This window comes from Grus americana, chromosome 4 (genome assembly GCF_028858705.1).
Source record: "Grus americana isolate bGruAme1 chromosome 4, bGruAme1.mat, whole genome shotgun sequence".
Classification (NCBI taxonomy): Eukaryota; Metazoa; Chordata; class Aves; order Gruiformes; family Gruidae; genus Grus; species Grus americana.
Genome location: NC_072855.1, coordinates 54,526,043 through 54,545,082, shown reverse-complemented (window position 1 = coordinate 54,545,082; position 19,040 = coordinate 54,526,043). Strand labels below are relative to the sequence as shown.

General features: G+C 41.7%; 1 protein-coding gene across 3 annotated transcripts in view; it reads left to right on the top strand.

Moving 5' to 3' along the window:
- EMCN (endomucin) overlaps nucleotides 1–19,040 on the top strand; it is a 55,682-nt gene that overhangs the window by 9,501 nt on the left and 27,141 nt on the right. For all 3 annotated transcript variants that reach the window (XM_054824994.1, XM_054824993.1, XM_054824992.1), the window contains exons 2-5: nucleotides 7,651–7,707; nucleotides 10,342–10,440; nucleotides 11,421–11,534; nucleotides 18,486–18,608. In XM_054824994.1, the coding sequence (XP_054680969.1) occupies nucleotides 7,651–7,707; nucleotides 10,342–10,440; nucleotides 11,421–11,534; nucleotides 18,486–18,608 (393 nt within the window). The remainder of the gene's footprint in view (nucleotides 1–7,650; nucleotides 7,708–10,341; nucleotides 10,441–11,420; nucleotides 11,535–18,485; nucleotides 18,609–19,040) is intronic.

The window sequence follows — 19,040 nt, the reverse complement described above, 5'->3', positions numbered from 1 at the left end:
CAGCACGGTTTGCTTGGGAAATTAGCCATGCTAGCCACGTGCCTGGGTGAGCAGGAGGAGCACTGGGGCAGTGCTGGCACCGAAGCTGCGTTTCCTGCCTTCTCCCCGTTCCCTCATGGACAACTTGTAGCAGCTCCCTCCCTTTCCTTCCTCTCCTCAGCTCTTGCTGCCGGGTGCCTCCAGGCTACCCAGTTTGCGTTTCCTCCACAGAGCCCAAGTCCCACATTGCCTCAGTTGTTGGTGCCCGTTCCCAGGCTGCGCAGGAGCAGCTCTGTCACTGTCTCACGTTCCAGCTATGGGGCTTTGCATTTATGCCCTCCCTTCCCTAACGTCTTCCTCTCTCTCCTGTTTTCAGATGCTTTTGCTTTCTGCAGGGAGGGTGCTATGCCCTTCTGGCCCAGGAGCTTGTCCTTCCTGCCCTGGTGTCTTCCCCCATGCTCTCGCCCATGTTTCTTCTCACTCTTTTATAGCATGCTGTCTCTGTCCTGTGACGCCAGCCTGCAAACCAAGAGCTACAGTGGAGAAGTAGAAAGTTGAACGTAAATGTAAAATCTCAGCACATAGGATTTGTATAGTATGTTTTCGGTTTGCTGCTGAGAGAGATGTGACTGAAAGGAAGGCAACAGCTTGGCAAACGGGAGGTGGTTTCCCACCTCCCTAGGCAGCAGGAGTCACAGGCTTCCAGCTGGTTGGCATCAGGCAGCACAGAACATGGCCTCTCTCCCTGCCTTATGGTTTTTAGCATTGCTTGTAGTATCTGACTACATCTCACAGGGGTTCATCTTAAATGTGACCAGTGTAACTTGGTTCAGGGTCCACGTAGTCCTTCCAGTTGCTGTTCTAAGTTATTCACAACAGAGAAAAGCCTGAGGAGGAAAATAATTTAGATTGCAGAAGACTGTTAAGAGCATTTGCAGAAGTGCAAAAGCATTGTGAGACCAGGCTGGAAAACCACTTTGCAATTTTGAGTCGTGATGATATTACAGTGGCAGTGATCCAGCATGGGACTGTTATTGGGGATGCAGCTTTCCTTTCACCAAGTGCTGTCACAGCACGAATAGTTGTGTGCAGATACTATTACAAACACATCTGAATGTATGTGTGAGGCATGCTATGACTTGTGTATTGCTTTAGCATACTGAAGAAATATGAAGACAAGAAGGTTGTGTATTTTCCTTTGAGTTTGCTTCAAATTCATGAAGTTTGCAAATGGCTTTGTTTAATTAACATCCTTTACTACGCAGTTACCAGCTCCAGACGTTACTGGATTACATCAGAACGTTGATTCCTACTTAAAATCTTGCTGATGTGTTTATAGAGGAAAGACTTAAAGTTTGAGTCCTTAAGACTTAAATGTACTAAAAAGAGTATCACTTTTATCAAATTAATTCTTTTAGAACACTATATCTGTAGGTTTTTAATATTTTATTATGGTTTGGTTTTTTTTTTTTTAATTCTTGAATGTTTAATTCATAGATTTTGTATTTGTGATCTTAGAGATTATGGATAGGAAGAAAGGAATTGATGGTTTCGAACAATACTGCTAAAATTGTACCTAAGCGTCTTCTAACAGTACATCCCAAATGGAAGTTTTTGTGATCTGGAATCATGTATGTTTTCTCTAAGGTTTTTTTTTTTTTACAGTGCTTGCTGGTTTTCTAAATAATTTGCATAGCATGGGTTAGTAATTTTTAACTAACCAACCAATGACCACAATTCAACACTGTTGTTTGATTTTTGTGACATGAAATGTCACAATTTCAGTCTTAAAATACTCCACATGAAATTGGAAGTACTACAGGATGACTGTTCTTAAGATTTATAGAAACACTGTAGATAAACTCCTCTGCTCTTAGAAACATGCCTGTCTTGAACCTGCAGATTTTCTGGCAATGCATTTCTCTTGGTATTAGGTAGCTCTTATTTGTGCAATTAGAATGTGTGTGGGGGGTGGGGGGGAATCTGTATCTAGCGGAAATAAAATAAGCTGCACAAATGCAGAGGGAGGACTGAAATAACAACAGTTATCTAAAATTAATCCTGTTCCTTGCTCTGTCCTACATTACAGCTTTCTGCAGTATTTTCAGAGGGCTGATTCTGTGCTGAGCACATGCTCCAGACAAGGCAAAATATTGAGAAAGCCGAGATCAGTTGCGATGCAAACATTGCAGCTTGTATCCATATTATTATTCTGGAAGATCCAAACGATAAAAACTGCAGATGCAGTTGAGATATTGACCTGCAAATCTCTCTTGTTTCTTGCGTAATGCTAGAGTATGATGCCATTGTGTGTTGCAGTTTGTAGTCCTCTAGAAAATAACTATTATGCCTCTTATCGATTGGAAAATGGGACACGGGGACTGTCTATGTGCCAAAATGCATAGAAATACCCAAGCTGATCTAAATGAGGCAGATGAAGTTCCAGAAGGTCCATCTAAACTAATTAAACTGTATTGTTCTTCACAGATATACCAGGGAGGATGGAGTAATCTCTACTCCGCAGTTGTAGCCATTTATTTTATTTGTGATGATATATCCAGGAGAACTGTAAACCGGCAAGCTCACACACTATTTATGGTAGTACAACACTGCAGTGTGGATGCCGCGGACCTGCAGGTAGTCGGGTGGATCCTTGGAAGAACTGGCCAGCACCACATCATTACAAACCAGCCATAAGCATCAGTGGCAGCTACTTTAAAGCATCTTTGTATGTGTCTTGGCAGAATATTACTCTGAAGCTGTGCAGGAAACTGAGCCTGGGTTTCCCAAACACTGCTTATAGCATTCTGCTTTCTCCCCCTCAGCTGGAAATGCAACCTGGGCCTTCGCAAAACATTACTGAGGAGGAAAGCCCAAAAGCAGTTAAATACTAAACCTCATCAGGTAGAAGGCCCATGTAGAAGGCTTATTTCTACATCAAGAATTAAACCTTAAGTTGATCCCTAAATTAATGTATTCAGGTGCACTTGAGTTCTGTCTTGAGGGCTTGAGACGTGTCCAAAAGTTGATTTTGCTCTCCGCACATGGGAGCAGTGTTGGTGCAATGACTGGTTGATGGGAGATGAACTACTCATCTAGGCAAACCTTTTTTTTTTTTTAAATTGGAGAGTGTGGGATCCTTTATACAAAAATGCATTATGAAAGAAGAAAGAAATTTATCTCAAGGTTTAGGGTAGAAGGTCATGAAGCAGGAAAGAAAGATGAGTGAGGAGTAAAAGCAGAAATAAGAGAAGTGCAAGAACTACACTGGGCCTGGGGAAAGATCAGATAAGAGAATGAAGAGATGAAGCAGCAATAAATGAAAATGAAAGAGAAAACGTAATAGACCACAGAGCTCCAGGGTAAGTGTAAACAGGTTGTGTACATTGTCAGGCAGCAGCTATTTATTGGGAACTCTGAGAATATCAGTACTAGCTTTTCTCACAAGGACAGCTATAACTTTATCCAGAAAGGACAAAACATTAGGTGAAGCATGCAGTCTTCCCACAGGTACTGCTGGAGCAGCTGTTACTGGAGTCTCTATCATGGTCATGGGGCTGGCAGAATTACCATTTGCTCCCTGGAAAAAAAAAATAATTCTATTTATTTCTGATGGTGTGGAAAGACAGAAAGCAACTTTGACTTCTCCATGACTTGTGTATAATTGCAAAGGCCCAAGATCACACAAACAAACATCATATACAATAAACAAACATAATACAATGACGCCACCTGTAGATTCTGCTTTATAGCCTTGAAGCAGGGAATTAACATGTGCAGGTTTCCTCAGGGCACCTCTTTGGTACTTGCTACCAGCTACAAACTTCTAGGTATTGGTCTGGTTTTGAGCAGGAATATTTTACATACTCATTAGGAAAATGGTTTCTGTAGTGATAGTGGCTTTTCCATAAAAATAAGTTCTTTTCAAAATCAGATTGATACCAAACCGGACAGCATTTAAATTCAGTAATTCATGTAATAAAGATAATCAAGATATATTTTGAACAATCTATTCATCTTTAAAAATGTTTTTGCTTTGACTTTTTGGCATTCACTTTTGTATTAGCTTTCTCATGTGGTGTTTTAAACTTAGTGGTTTGTGCTCTGTAGTATCCTGCAGTGTATAAACAGAACTGTTGATATAATATCACAGTCATTTCTGCTTTTTTTCTGTCTTGATTATAGCAATAGCAGGCACCTAATTAACACAAGGTCAAAACCCATTTATCTTAGTCTTCCCAGTGTAAAGGTAAAAATAATGCAAGGGAAAAGATGATGAGAGCTGTAAGCTCAGACCTTGGAGACTGAAGCCTACATCAAAAGCTGCAGTTTGAGGACAACTGTGGCCATTGGTCAGCCCTGGCTGAATTCAGGGACTCCTCCTGAATTTTGAAAAAGAAAGTTCGTTCAGTGCTTCAGTTCGTTCATTTTGAAATCATATCTGAAGACTAGATACAAATGATTTTACTGTTGCTTTAATTTTAGAACAAATGAACCATTTAAATCTGAGCCAGAAAAGACAATAAAGTGAAATTCTGTGAACCTGAAAGAAAAAACCCCAACAAACCACAGTTTCTCTTTTTTCATTTTGGTCTTGTGGCCATAGGTCAAATGTTTTTGAGCTCTTCTTGATTTCTTATTTTTCCCTGCCACCCTTATTGTCTTACTATCTCTGAGCCTTTCTGTCCTTCCCCTCTCATCTTCTTCCTGTCCTGTTAACTTTCTCCCAGTTCTGATTCTCCTCACCTTGATATCTACTTGTAGACATGGTTTTTTTCTTTTCAGATCTTACCACCACCACCATCATCCCTTTATTTAGCCCAGTGTCACGTCTGAGCACCTTTTAGCTCCACACGTGTTCTCCAGACACCACAGGTGCGCTACATCACAGGTCACCTACACTCTTTTGGCTGGGAACACGGCAAATGGGAGAGGTTTGTGTGTGGGAGCAGTTGCCAAGTAGATTTTGGCTACTCCCACATCAGAGTAGATCGAGGTGCTCTCATATCAAAGGGATCTAAATTTGCCCCAAACCATGCAATTGTAACTTTAATGGGTTGTCCATCATCTGAGGCTGCAGCCAACCTGACATGAGCAGAAAAATGAGTCTTTCTGTCTCTCTCTTTGTCTAGCAACAGTCTCTAATGGGTCAAAGTTCCCTTCTCAATCATTTTTGATCTCTTGCTTTTATCCCCCATAGGATTCTCCTTAGTCACAACTTAACATTGCAAATAAGAGCATAATAAGCCACCAGCTGTATTGCTTCCTTTAAACAATCACTTCCCCTCCCTCCTCCCGCCCCCAAATCGTGGCTAGTTTTAAGCATTTTTGCACATTGGTTTCAACTTGTTTTTAAATTATACTTAATTATCCACCATTTTAAGAAAACAATTAATTCCTAAACCTCCACTTTATCCTACTCTGCTAATCCAATTTACCTTAGTTTATCTCTAGCCTGTGATAAAATCAGAAAATTGTGATTTGTAACAAAACTGTGACTTCAGTTCTCAATTTTATTTTATTTTTTAGTTTTGAGGAAATCTTGGCCTATCAACATGGTTATTAAATGGAACATCTTTAAAGGATGAATAATCTAAGTATCGCAATGGGCTTTCCACAAAGTCATGCTGAGTTAAGGGAAGACTTAGGGAATGAGCTACTTAGCCAGCTAGTGTATTTAGCTGGTGTTACAGACATGGTAGTTACTGAGAGATGTTATAACGAACCATATGAAATGTAGGCACTGTTGAAAAAACATTCTGTTTTAGTGCTGTGGCCTCGTGGTGTGGGGATTTACAGGAGTGTTGTCAGCAGCTCGCAATGAGAATGTAAGAGACGGAAAGATGCTTGTTGTTTAGGGAAAGAAGATTGCTTTTTGGTCTATTTGGATAAAATTTGCTTTCAAAGTATTTCAAGTGTGGGTTATGAAGTGGTATTCTGACAGAGTAACTAAATGGCAGGAAAACCAGTATTTTAAATGCACTGTGCAGAGGGCTGTGCATAACCTGACTGTATTCATGTGTCCTGGGGATTAGGGCTGAGGCAGCAGCAGACCCTTAGGGAACTGATTTAATTTGATGCTGGATATACCCATATCAAACTGGGCCAGCACGTGCTGTGAGGAGGCACTGTGAAGGTAGCAGCGTACCTAGAAGAGATGCCCAAGAGAATGGGGCTCACTGGGAAGGGGCAACAACCTGGCTGAGGTCCATTAGAAATGTGCAGGTGCCGAGAGGGCTGCTAACACCTTACACTGCTTGAAGAGGAGTTGTAAGGGCTCATCTGACTAGGCCTTAATACGTGCCCGCAGAGCTCCTGCAATTGTATTATGTTTTGGGTTTGGTTTTTTTCCAGGTTAAATCTGTGACTCTGGCAGGCCTTGGGTGGTGCTCGTGAAACGTTAATCGGCACACAGCACACTGAGCAAAGGGAACAAAGCTGACTGTTCTGCCCTGTAGCCAAAAAAAGAGAGAATGCCAGCAGATATTACCATGAATGGAGTCGCACAAGAATAGCGACATGCTGTCCTGACTCAGTTTTGTGATGTCTATATTGCAGCATGCTAATGCAGCGTGACAGGATGTCACGCTCCAAACCTGAAAGCACTGGGGGATTAGTCTGTGCCATTTTGCTCTCCCATTCAGTCGCAGAGCTGATCTCTTCCTCCCCAAATGTACCCATCCTTGTCTCACAGCAGTGTAAAATGGTTGTGAAATGCCACTGTTTCTGACTCAATGTAGTTTTTCACTCCCTTCATCACACCCTTAACTTCTTTTCCCCCTTAACTTCTTCTAGTAGAAAAAAATGGACACCCAAGAAATAAGACTGAAAATCTTATTTGAAGCCAAAATTCTAGTTGAGTTATGCTGTTACATCTTTTCAGCACTGCCAGAAGATATAGAAATTATTTTGCTTTTGGTTTGGTGGGGGTGGTTTTGGCCAGTTTGTTTTATAATATTGGAGACTTTCACCTACTAACTTGATCTAGGATTTTTAAGACTGGCATCATTTACTGCAATAAACTGCCAATGAGTGGAGCACTGCCTTGAGGGCAATGGGGAAAGTCAATCGTTACTCAACTTGGTGCTTCCCAAGCCATGTTCTGTGAATTCTCTTCTTCCCCTCACATATAGGGATCAGGGTGATGCTGAAAAACCCTCCTGAAGTATTTGTACTAGCCAAGGAGCTAGTACAATTTTGTTCCTCCAAGTCAGGAGAATGACTGCTTACTCCTGCAGCCAGTTATTTTAGTTAATCCTCCACCTTGAGGACCCAGAGCAACTGTGGTTGTACTCAAGGAGAGGAAGAGCTAGCAAATAACCTTTAATTGCTTCAGGGTTGGTTTTTTTGTGGGTTTGTTTGTTTGTTTGTTTGTTGGTTTTTTTTCCAAATTAGTCTTAGAGACACTAATACCTGCTGGAAAACAACCCGCAGTCCAAGACGGGAGACCATAGCAGATGCTCCCCATCACAGTAGTAAAGTTAAGAGATTTAGGATACAGATTCAAAAGGTTACTAACAGAGTTGTATGATTTGGTTGCTTCTGCTAATAGGCTTCTGAACTTGACTTTCCAGGAAGGTCCTTGCTGCTCACTGCCTTATGTGCCTATGTAGTGCTAAATAAATCTGGAAGGTGGCTGAAGTAATATGATTCTTTCTGTGTTTATTTCAGAAGGCAATACTCCAGGTACTGTCAGGACATCTGCTTCTGCATCAACATTAAAATCTGGTAAGAGTTCAAATTCACTGCTATCTGGTATTCTGAAGCTCCCATTGCCTTTTTAGCTTTCAGCTTTTCAAACTTCTGGGAGAATTTAGGTGAATTATTTCATGTAATGCGATTGTGGAGCAATGTGTTTCCCTGGGCCTCTTATAAAAGTCTGTTGAGAAGAAAGGATTGAAGGATCTTAGTAAAGAGAGGGTTAATTTGAGCAGGCTGCATTTTTTGTTTCAGGTGAAAAAGGCTGAAATTCTGTGAGTTCCTCTGCTCTCAAGGAGTAGTTTAAGTGTGGTCAGATATTAAAGAATTAGCTAAGACTTATAGTTCAAGAAATCACCAGATTGAGAATAATTTGGGAAACAACATCAGTTAAGGGATTGGACAGCAGGGAGTAGTGATTTGATGGATGTGGAGTGATGGAGGAGGACATGGATGTTAATAGTAAAGAATTATGCAATGTATGCTAATGTTGGGCCTCAGTTAATAGGAAATACTACATGTGCATAAAGTTGTCATTTGCAAAAATGCTATTGGTAACTTCTTGAAATTACTGATGTCAAGATTCACTTCTGAGGGTAAGAGGGTGGCACCAGTGCCCTCAGTTTCAAAAGCTGCATTCTCTCTCCCTCTTGTTTGTGATTGTTTTTACTAGATCAAACTTAAAGTCCTAAAACTGTGAAGACTTAACACAGAAAATATCTGCTTCATATGGTAAAAGTCTGTGATTCTGGTTTACATCTTCAACTGACACATTCAGTTCTCTTTATTTTGTAGCTTTGTAGTTATGAAAAATCAATATTGACCATATTTCATTCATGTGAGCTAAATATCAACTCCTGTATTAGTTTGAATGTCAAAACTGTTGCATTTAATAAGTGATGAGAGAAGAAAACTTGGACACAGTATTATATTTTTTGATAGCTAGAGATACTAATGAGTCTGTTTTGGAGCTGAAAGCACTGAGATGATAATGATGCATACACTTGAAGTGCTAGTAATGGCAGTGAATAAGATGCAGCCAGGTGAAGCATGCATATGTTATGTTTATAGCAGCAGAAGAATTAGTTCCTTTCAAATTGTGTTGCAGTTCTTTTATGTTTCAAAAACCCTAATGTTCATGTCTGTTTCAAAGACATTTAATAAAGACTCAACACCTCACAGTGAATGAGCTCTTCAAATGTTTCACTGAAATTTCTCTTGCAGCTTTTTGTCGCAGAAGGAGAAGCAGTATTGTTATTTATGCCTATGAGAAAAGCAATAGAAGCCCACTATGAGATTAAAGCACTTTGTGGGTGTGGAGCAAGCTGCCAAGGAGGTCCATTCCTTTGAGGCACTGCTATTCGAGGTGAACAGCCAGCGAACTGAGAGTGGAGGAAGAGAGTATAAGTTATATTTTAAAAGTTAGGGTGTGAGCGTTGCGTTTGGAAGTGCTCAAGTCATATGAGGGAAAATGACATGTCCTGTCATGATTCGTTCCTATTCTATCATGTTTCACATCCATGAAAAGTGCTAGAAGAGGTAGTATGGCACGTGTTGGGTTGTTGTCAGGGATTGAAATGAGCCTCTAGCTGACAGTAGCACTTTCTGTTTGTATTAGATTACAGAATTGAAAACTGGTCTCTTAAAGTTATTAGTTACGAGGTTTTTAGCCCAGATCCCTCAGCAGCAATTTGGCCAGTCTGTTCCCTGAACATGTGCCAGGGGCACATAGGACCTGCAGTATGCCATCCATGCACAGCAAGACACACTGATTTAAACCTTGCTATTGCCTTAATGATGTTTGGGCAACTCTGCTCCCTTCTTTCCGTACCAGCAGCAGCTGGAGATGATCCCTTCTGCCTGAGGCAGCCCTTTCTCCTCCCCTCAGCCTCCAAATCTCACCCCTCTGGAGAAGAGAACTACCGGGAGCCACCTTACAAAGGGCACCATGTTCACCCTGGGGACTATCACTTACTCATCTCATCCAAGATGTCCTAAGCTTTGCTGCATACCTCAGAAGAAGACCTGCTGGGTGCTCTTTTTTCCCCAGAGCTCTGGGTGCAGAGGAAGAGGCTCTGGGGAAGCTAGCCAGAGAAGAAGACTCAACTGTGGCTCGAGGTGGACAACTGAGAGAAGAGGAAAAAAATTGCACAAAGACTATTAGAGTCTTTTCCCTTTCAGTTCTGTAGTATATAAGCTGTGTTCCTGTGCATGACTACCACTTCTTTCTGGGGAGTTTACATCCCTCCTCCTATAAAACAGGTGTGCAGCCAAGTGCTAGTCAGCAGTCCAGTCCAGCAGCACAGTGAATCCATCCATCCACGCCAGGCTCCTTTCCCCTCACCTCCTCCCTTGGCAGTCATGCCAAGCACCTCTGTATAACTCCCAAAGAGCATATGCCTCCTTCTTAGGGAATGGCTGGAAGGCACAGCTGCTAACTCTCAGTGGGCAAATTGTGGATTGTCCACAGGTCAAACCTTCCCTTTGATACCAACCACATGGACTTTGAATCCACTTTAAAAATATGTGGGTAAGAAAGCTCTATAAGGGCCAGACTTTAAACAGAAGTTCACTGGCTTTGTGAGAGAAGGCAGCTAGAGGTATATGATGTTTATTTATGCATGATAAAATAAATCAATAAAGATGCGAATGCCTTTTTTGCAGTAACAGAAGCTGTGAAGGCATCAATTTCACAAGCAACAACCTTGCAAACTTCAGTGCTGACAACTGCGGTGAGCAGTACAAATGAATCCATCCCAAGCAGTAAGTGAAAGTTTCTTTGAGTTCAGAAATAGTGTGGCCAGCAGGACTAGAGAAGTGATTGTCTGTACTCGGCACTGGTGAGGCCACACCTCAAGTGCTGTGTTCAGTTTTGGGCCCCTCACTACAAGAAAGACACTGAGGTGCTGGAGCATGTCCAAAGAAGGGCAGTGAAGCTGGTGAAGGGTCTAGAGCACAAGTCTGATGAGGAGCAGCTGAGAGAACTGGGGTGGTTTAGCCTGGAGAAGAGGAGGCTGAGAGGAGACCTTATGGCTCGCTGCAGCTACCTGAAAGGAGGTTGTAGCCAGGTGGGTGTTGGTCTCTTCTCCCAAGTAACAAGCGATAGGACAAGAGGAAATGGGCTCAAGTTGTGCTGAGGGTGGTTTAGATTGGATATTAGGAAAAAATTCTTCACTGACAGAGTTGTCAAGCACAGGAACATGCTGCCCAGGGAAGTGGTTGAGACACCATCCCCGGAGGTATTTAAAAGATGTGTAGATGTGGTGCTTAGGGACATGGTTTAGTGGTGGACTTGGCATTGCTAGGTTAATGGTTGGACTTGATGATCTTAAAGGTCTTTTCCAACCAAAACAATGCTATGATTCTATGCTGCCCCAGTGGTCATTCAGGAAATTAAGCAGCAGTGCCTCTTGGCTTGGGAATTTATTTTACAGATAACGAACTCTGGTGAAATCTTGCAGGTGTGTGCAGGAGCTGTCTTCTTGTCAGTCTCAAGGCAGCGCCAAGCCAGGCCTTGTAACTGCATTATCATGGGCTTGTTATCAGTGGGATGACCCGCCTATGGGGCAGGGAGTGGCTTTGCAGTGAAGGGAGCCCTGTCCCTGTTGATCTTTGATTTAAATGAAATATTCTTTCGACAATTTAAAACTTGGCTGCAAGCAGGGCAATAGGTGTGTTTTGTGTATGTGTATATGTGTGTATACAAAATTGAGGAATTAATGTGAATGTCATTCCTTTATTAGACTCCACGCCTTCTTCACCTAATACTACACAACAAATAACACAAGGTGCAGCAACACAACCACCAGTAAAAGTGACCACTACAGCAGCAGATAAAAGTGGCAGCACAACAAACAGTAAGTGATAATTTCATTGAAAGATTTCTGATTTATTGTATGCTACATTTCTGTAAAACAGCATGGGGCAGTGAAAGGGGAGGTCAAAAGTAGTAGTTTGGGTTATGGATTTGGAGGTTTGGGGAAGCAGAGCTATTCATCCTACCATATTACTTATCTTTAATGAATTTTGCCCTAGAATCTTACAGAAAGAATACTGTACCTTTAATTTGTAGTGGAGGTGATCTGAAGCCATTACACAGGATTTGAATCACCCTGTAATTGGGAGAGATGTATTTGGAAGAGTGTTCATTTTTAAATTTTCTTACTTTTTTTGTGTTTTATTTAAATAAGTATTTCATCAAAAATAAATGATTCTGTGTGATCAGAATGGTGTCAGAACAGCCTCCTTTGTTTTTTATTTTTATATATGTTACAATACTACAGTTAATTATGTTATATATTATTGTGAGTCATGGTACTGAAAGCAGGGAGGTGGTACTAATTACCCTGCATCAATCTTAGGAAATACTTTTGTTCCCCATAAATCTTCAGTATATGATGTGTGTTGGCCCAGCACATCAGATTGGATTCTAGAAAAAGAAAATTAAAAATAATCCCACGTATCTAGGAAGTAGTTGGATTAATTTAAATAAGCATAATAACATCCAAAAGGAGCTCAGTAAACTGAAGATGAAATTCAGTCTCCCTTTTTTGTCTATGAACTACACTGTAAATGTTTGCTGAAGTCTTTTGCTGAACCAGAGCTTTGAAATACTCTTTTTTTTTTTAATATACTTAATTGACTCAAAAAATTAAAAATAAATACTCCAGATATTTAACTCAGGAGTCAGTGGTACACCAACGTTCTCAGAGTTGATATTTAGAGCATACTGAACTGTGACAAATAATTAGAACTTGACTTCTCTTCCCTTGGCTTCCTTGCCTAAAAAGGCACTCCTGTGAAACGGTCTGCATGCTTTCTCTGTGCAAATTCTCCTTTAAAGCTACCCTTCATGGACCCAGGCCTGCTAAGCTGTCTGGAGAACAATTATCCTTTCACTTAGTGGTTACATCTTCTACTGATGCAGCTTTCCCGCTGTGCTTGAGGTAGGGAGTAGTCTGATTGTCAGCCCAAAGTCTTTCATGTTTTAGCTTGGCTTTTAAATGCCAGTATCGGTGAGTCACAGGATACAGTCTGGCCAATGCACAAGCTGCTGAACTCATACTAAAGGCCACAAAGAATCTTTTCAAGCTTGCATTTGTGACTCTGTGGGCCTGTCAAAAGCATCGCATGGTGCATCGCATCACGGATGCAATTCCTAGTCCTTTCGGTTTGGCAGAGGCTCCTGGCTTGCTCCCCGAGCAGCACAGCCACCTGGAACTAAACCCTGGTGACAGGTAGAGCTCCTAGCAGGGAAAGAAAAGCTAACAAGGAAAGGCATACCTGCCAGTGCAGCTTAGCTCCAGCCACTGCTCTGCACTGATGTCCTGAAAAACTAGTGCTGGAGGTACGATGGGCCTCCTTTCTATTCCTCTTGTGTTCTCCTCCCACCATCTAGAGTTCAGTCCCTAGTTGCTTGGGTTGTGATGTTTTAAAAATCTTCATTTAAGCTAAAAATCCCCAAAAAACTTGTGATAAAAAATGGTTGATAAATGAACCTAAAACCAAGGCTCTGCCTCTCACTCCCATTTGTAAATAGGAAAATTAAAGAAGACATTGGGAACTGCCCTGCATTAAAAGACTTGGTATTTTCTTCCAATGCTAAGTAGTATTTGGAAAAACTGTGTAAGTGAAAACCAATTTTAGTGGTTTTTAAGTCAAAATTCTGGTCTAACTTCAAGAAAGTCATAGCCTTGGCTTCAGCACAAAGTAGTGGGATGGGGCACAAGGTAGTGGCTTTGGGACAGGGCACAGGAGCTGTGCAGATGTGTGGCTAGCCCTTGCAGAAAACCCACAGACCCCTCGACCACCATCTGGCTGCTGCCTACAGCCATCTCTCTGTTTCCACCCCGCACGTCAGCAGCATGGCGAGGTGCTGTTGGCTTTGCTCCCATCCCCTGCCGGCATCCCCAGCAGCAGCGCAGGGCTGGGGGAATCACGCTTTCTGAAGCAAGCACAAGTGTAGGAAGACTTCTGCTCGCAAAATGGAGAGGAGATGAAAGTTGTCTACCTTCTCTTTTTCTTTTTCACTAGCATGCGCTTCTCCCCCGTTTTGGGCTGGCCATATAGGACAGAGGCAGAAATTGGCAGTGCCTTTATGACACTTCAGAATTTACCTTTACTGTACCTGACTCTTAATAAAAAGCAGGCGCCTCTGTTGTTTTGCAATAGAGGCCATCACTTTCTCTGCTTCAATCCCTGCTAAAAGCTTCAGCGAATGATCACATTCACACAGCAGAGATTTGACAGGGCTTCCGGTCTCCGCTGCAATTTCTGTGGCTGCTGTCACCTTTTATTATAGATTCAGGAAAAGCCCCCAGTGCTCCACATGCTGTGAAATCATGCAAACAACTTTTTGTTTGTTTGTTTGTTTGTTTTTAAAGTCTTCAGTATTCTTTTCCTCTGCAGGCCATAAGTACAATCTCTCTCTTTGCCCTCCTGCCGTGTTTATTATATTGGAAGACAGCAATTAGACTTGTCTCCTTAACCTTCGTATTTATTAATATAAGGGATCAAATCCAATAGCTCACATTTAGTCAGAAGAGTGACCTCACTTGTGCAGTCCAGGATCCAAAACAAGAATTTATTTGGTTTCACACTACAGCAAGTTGCATCTGCAATCAGGATTTCATGTCCTAGGACGCTTGGAGTTATCAAAGAGAATATGAAATGAAATGCAACAAAAGATTATGTTCTTCCTCCCTTGGATACAGAGCAAGCATCTTATGCAAGGTCAGCGCTCAAGGTATTAAATTACAAGAGCGGGTTTTTGGCTGTTGTGTTTTCTGATTTATCTCATGCCGCTCTCCTGGATGATGATACATCATGGTGCAATGAAATATTAAATACTAAAAAGTGAGAAAAGAAAAGAGTGGAGGAGATACTTTTTCTCTATCAAACTACTGGTAATTAAGAATGAAGCTTTATTTCAGTAAAGCTACTGGAAGAGATTTATGGTAACACATATTGCTCAATTGTCCTCAGGTTGTTACTGCCCGCTATAGGTAAACACTGAGTATAGTCAACTGCTGAGACATGTCAGGCAGAGAGATGTTTTAAAACATATATTTTGAAATACTTGGGGTTTTTGCTTACTAGAAAATGTAAAGCTGGCAGACAGCAGATGCAATCAGCTATGGATGTAAACATTAAAACTGAGATCTGTTTGGTTACCTCCCTAGCCAATTTCCATTCCTCTGAATGGGCATGAAGTTGCACTGTTTTTGCTGCACTGGGATTTTCTAAAGCTTTCATGAATGCATTTGTTAACGCAAATGGTTTCTCAGGCTATTGATTGCAGGGGTAGGGCCTATATGTGTGTTTATGCTAAAGATATGAGCTCAATGGAGAAGGTTTAGTCTTCCATCTTATAAAGCCCTTGTGCTGACATTTTAACGTGGTTTGGGTGCAGTTCCTTCTGCCCTGTAAAGGTCTTTCCTCGATTCATTGATTGCCAAGTAAGGTTTTGACACATGTACAGATGTCTATATTTCTTGCAGTGCATAGAATATATGCAGAGTATTTGCCACTTACTTGAAGCATCTTATGATGTCAAAGCTAGTTAGGTAACAGCCTGCTGTAAAGAAAATTTAAAGTACTGTTGGGAGATGCCAAAATATATGTGGATTATATGTAGGTTAAGTAGAAGATCAAGTGAGGATATGTGTCGAATTTCAGCTGGTTAAAGAAAATGAAGGGTTTTCAGAGCACAAAGAGTAAGGAAATACCTGAGGCTCAGACAGCAGCTTTGCAGAGCAGCTTCAGGTTCCCTGTTGTTGATTATCCCTTTGACAAATATGTGTTAACACACTGTCATTTATCTTATCAAAATATCAGCAGGGAGAGTGCATCACCACCAGGGAGTTCTGCCGCTGCAGCAATCAGCCCCATTCGGACAGCTATTTTATAATCTTTACTGCTTTACCATTTTTATTCATAATCAGCTGTTGACAACAAACCCGTTAACTGATGATATGAGTGCTTTTGCAGCAGCAGCAGCCGCCCTCCTCTGCTGTGCTGCTTTTCTGTGAGCCCAGGCACTCCCCTGCCAGGCAGGCAGAAATCTTTGCTGCAGCTGGCTGAGCCGGAGCGTGATGAATTACTGCAGCGATGTGTCAGTGGGGACAGCAGAACTGAGTCACTGTGTGCCCGCGCAGAGTCCCGCCCGCCTGTTCCCGCACAGAGCATGGGCACTACAGTAAAGACTTGCACTGTCGCCTCCTGTTGAGATCAAATTAAACCTTGCATAGATATGAGTTATGGGATTTACCAAAAAGGCAGATTTCTAACAGGCATACTGCGCTGCCAGTGCTGCCATCACGTACGTGAGCAGTGGCTGGATATGGATGCTTCTGTTCCCATAGGGTTTTGGCACAGAAGCTATTCAATCTGCTAAACATGTTGATGGTAGAGGCTATGCTGTGTATTAGGCGTAAGGCTTGGATGCTGTTTAAAAGCTGCTTCAAAGCCACAAGTCAGCAGAGAATTGGGTTGCTAGGATTTAATCTTACAGTAGTACAGTGAATTAAGGGAACCTTCCCTGCCAAGTTGTGTTTTTCATCCTGGAAGTGGTAAAAACTAGCACACAGACGTTGCACAGTAGCACATATACTTCGCCCTTTGACACCAGGAGCGGGGAGCCTGTTCTGCAGTCTGCTGAAATAAATGCAACAAGCTTCACACCAAGCCCTAGGTAAAGGTGTGAGTCATACCTAGTGCTACCCCCAAGTCGCAGGAAGAATCTCATCCAGGCTGAATTAAAAAAAAAAAAAAAGAAAGAAATGGCAATGCTATCATTCCTCCCCTCCTGATCCCCCGCCGAGGCATATCCAGCGCACAGCCCATGTTCCTGAGAACAATCTGTTCTTGCAGCTCCCAAACACAAGAGGAGCACCCAGGGCTGGGCTGCTGCCAGGACTGATAGGACGCCTGGAACATGTGATCCCCATGGGAAGACAGCTCTCTGCAGGGTTACAAGGCAACTGGCTGCCTCCCTTCTTGTCTCTCCCACACACCTGATTGTTTTGCAGCATTCACAAAGTGTATTTGTGCTCAAATGTCTCTGCACATGAAGGCTTACTGTTATTCTGCCTTACTTTTCATTCTCCCATGCAAGCTTTTACTAACATGATAAGGGAGACACAAGATGGCTGCTGTTACTGTTACAAGCCCATGCATCTGAAAGAGGGAAGGAGGTTCTTTGAGGTTTTTTCTTTCTTTTTTTTTAATTGATCTCAGATTAAAATTCAACATTTAAAATTTGAGTCTGAAGTATCCACAGTAAGAACCAAAAGGGGAAAAAGTTAGCTTTTAAAGCTTCATTCAAAGCTTCAATGATGAGAATGCAGGAATGATTGAAGTTCTCGGATCCTTGCATTATAGCATAGTCAAAAATGATCTAAAGGGGCTTTTTACACTCGTGTCTGCTGCAGATTAGGCGTGTATTGAAGGGGTACAATGCTGAGGTTTCTGGAGGGAGCTGACAGTGAAATAATGCTTCTGATTTACTAGAATCCCAGTGAAACTTTACGGCATTTCAGCTTGTTTAGCATAATTTTAAGTATGGTTTCCTTCCATGCCTCGATCTTCAAAGATACCATCCCTAGCTGTCTACCTCCTCTCAGTTCCCAAAGTTGTATGAATCCTCTGACTTCAGTGGCTTCAGCTCACTCTTTTTTAGCTCATTGATTTTTGAAGCTTGCCTCTCCAAGGTATTGCACTTAATAACCAACAGGGGAAGAGAAGGGCCAAGTTAAAGGTGTGTGGTGGTAGAATACGGAGCTTTGGGTGTTGTGTTTGGGTTTTTTCCTGAGAAAACAGTTCTTTGAGGGGCCAAACCGGTAATCAGAATTTCTGAATAAAGTGTGCGATGAAGCATTCACATGTTGCATGCACGTGATGTTGCACTTGTTTGCCTAAAACATGTCTTAAAGTTGTTTTAGTTCCAGTGTTTGAAATTCATATGAAGAGGCATTGAAAACAGTTCACAACTCAGTCGCATCTCTGATTTATATCAGAAAGGAAGTATAAGGTTACTCTTGAGCACCCCTATGTTTTATTCAGTAGGCACTGTCTTGCCTGTCGTTATGCTGAGGTTTGAGCCTAGACGTAGGAATTATCAGCTATGCTGGAACAGCTTAAATTCTTTCTCGTTGTCATTTGGTGACCGTCAGTTCCACAGACTCAGGCGGTGCCCTGCACCACCGTCTTGGACTCACCCTAGACTGCAAATCTTGTGACACAGATGGCCTTGATCCTCTATTGACTGAGAGTGGAAATCAGACACTTTAATTTTTCATACATTAATTTTCAGGGATATATATTTCCTAGGCCTTAACAGCACAGAATGAAATAATTAACTCTGCGCTTAATTACAATCCCTAAAACTTTTTACAATATCGCATTATGTGACAATTGTGGCTGAAGTTTGCTTTTTTGTTGTTTTCTTTTTTTTAAAATGAAAGTTAAAGGTAGAGAGCAGTAAGTGAGCTTCTCTCTTCTGCTTATATTGCTCTTGGTGCAAGACTGTCTAATTATTCTCGGCTCCCACGTCAGAGCTCTAGGTTGTCTTCTGGCACAGATGTGAGGCTGTTTCTGATGCTAGGATGTGTTTTAAAGATGTCTTAACTATGCCAGTAGTAACAACTCTGTAGGGATGGTTTGTCACTTGACAAGTTACCAGAAGCTGTAGTGCTTTCTCACCTTAAGTCTCTTCTATGATGGCAGGAGCATGTGTCTGGGGGATGGTCCAGGATCTGAGGCAATGCTTATACAGGTGTATCTTACCTGAATGTCTGTCTCGTTTCCAGCTACACAAGAAAGTGGAACACAGTTGGCACAAAATGGGAGTTCAGGTGCTCCATCTACTGAGGGATGTTTTTTTTCTTCTACGACCTCTCTTCACAATACCACTTCTGCTCCTGGAACCTCAAGTAAGTCTTGAAAACATATACTCTATTTTCCTATACAAACAGTATCATTTTGAATCTCTTCTTCACTTGTGCGTTGTCCTGGAATGAGGGCCACTTCCTTTTTCATGCAGGGTACGCTGTGTCCATGTCATCTAGCTATGAAGTTATGATGAGTGATGGGTGAACTTCAAAACATTCAGTTGGGATAATGAATGTCATTACAGGAAGATATAAATTACAAAAGATAATAGCAATCTTTATATAAGCTGTATGTGGTCGTTGTGTAGCATTGACTGCCAGAGGAGGTCATTGAGATAAATTTTCTGGCTGCAAAGCAAAGGAGACAAAGGAGAAAACAGCTATAATTTTTACAATTGTTAATAAATCTGGAGGGCAAGTTAATGCATATTACCAATTAAATGACATTGTTCAAAGTACAGCATGGTCACATGC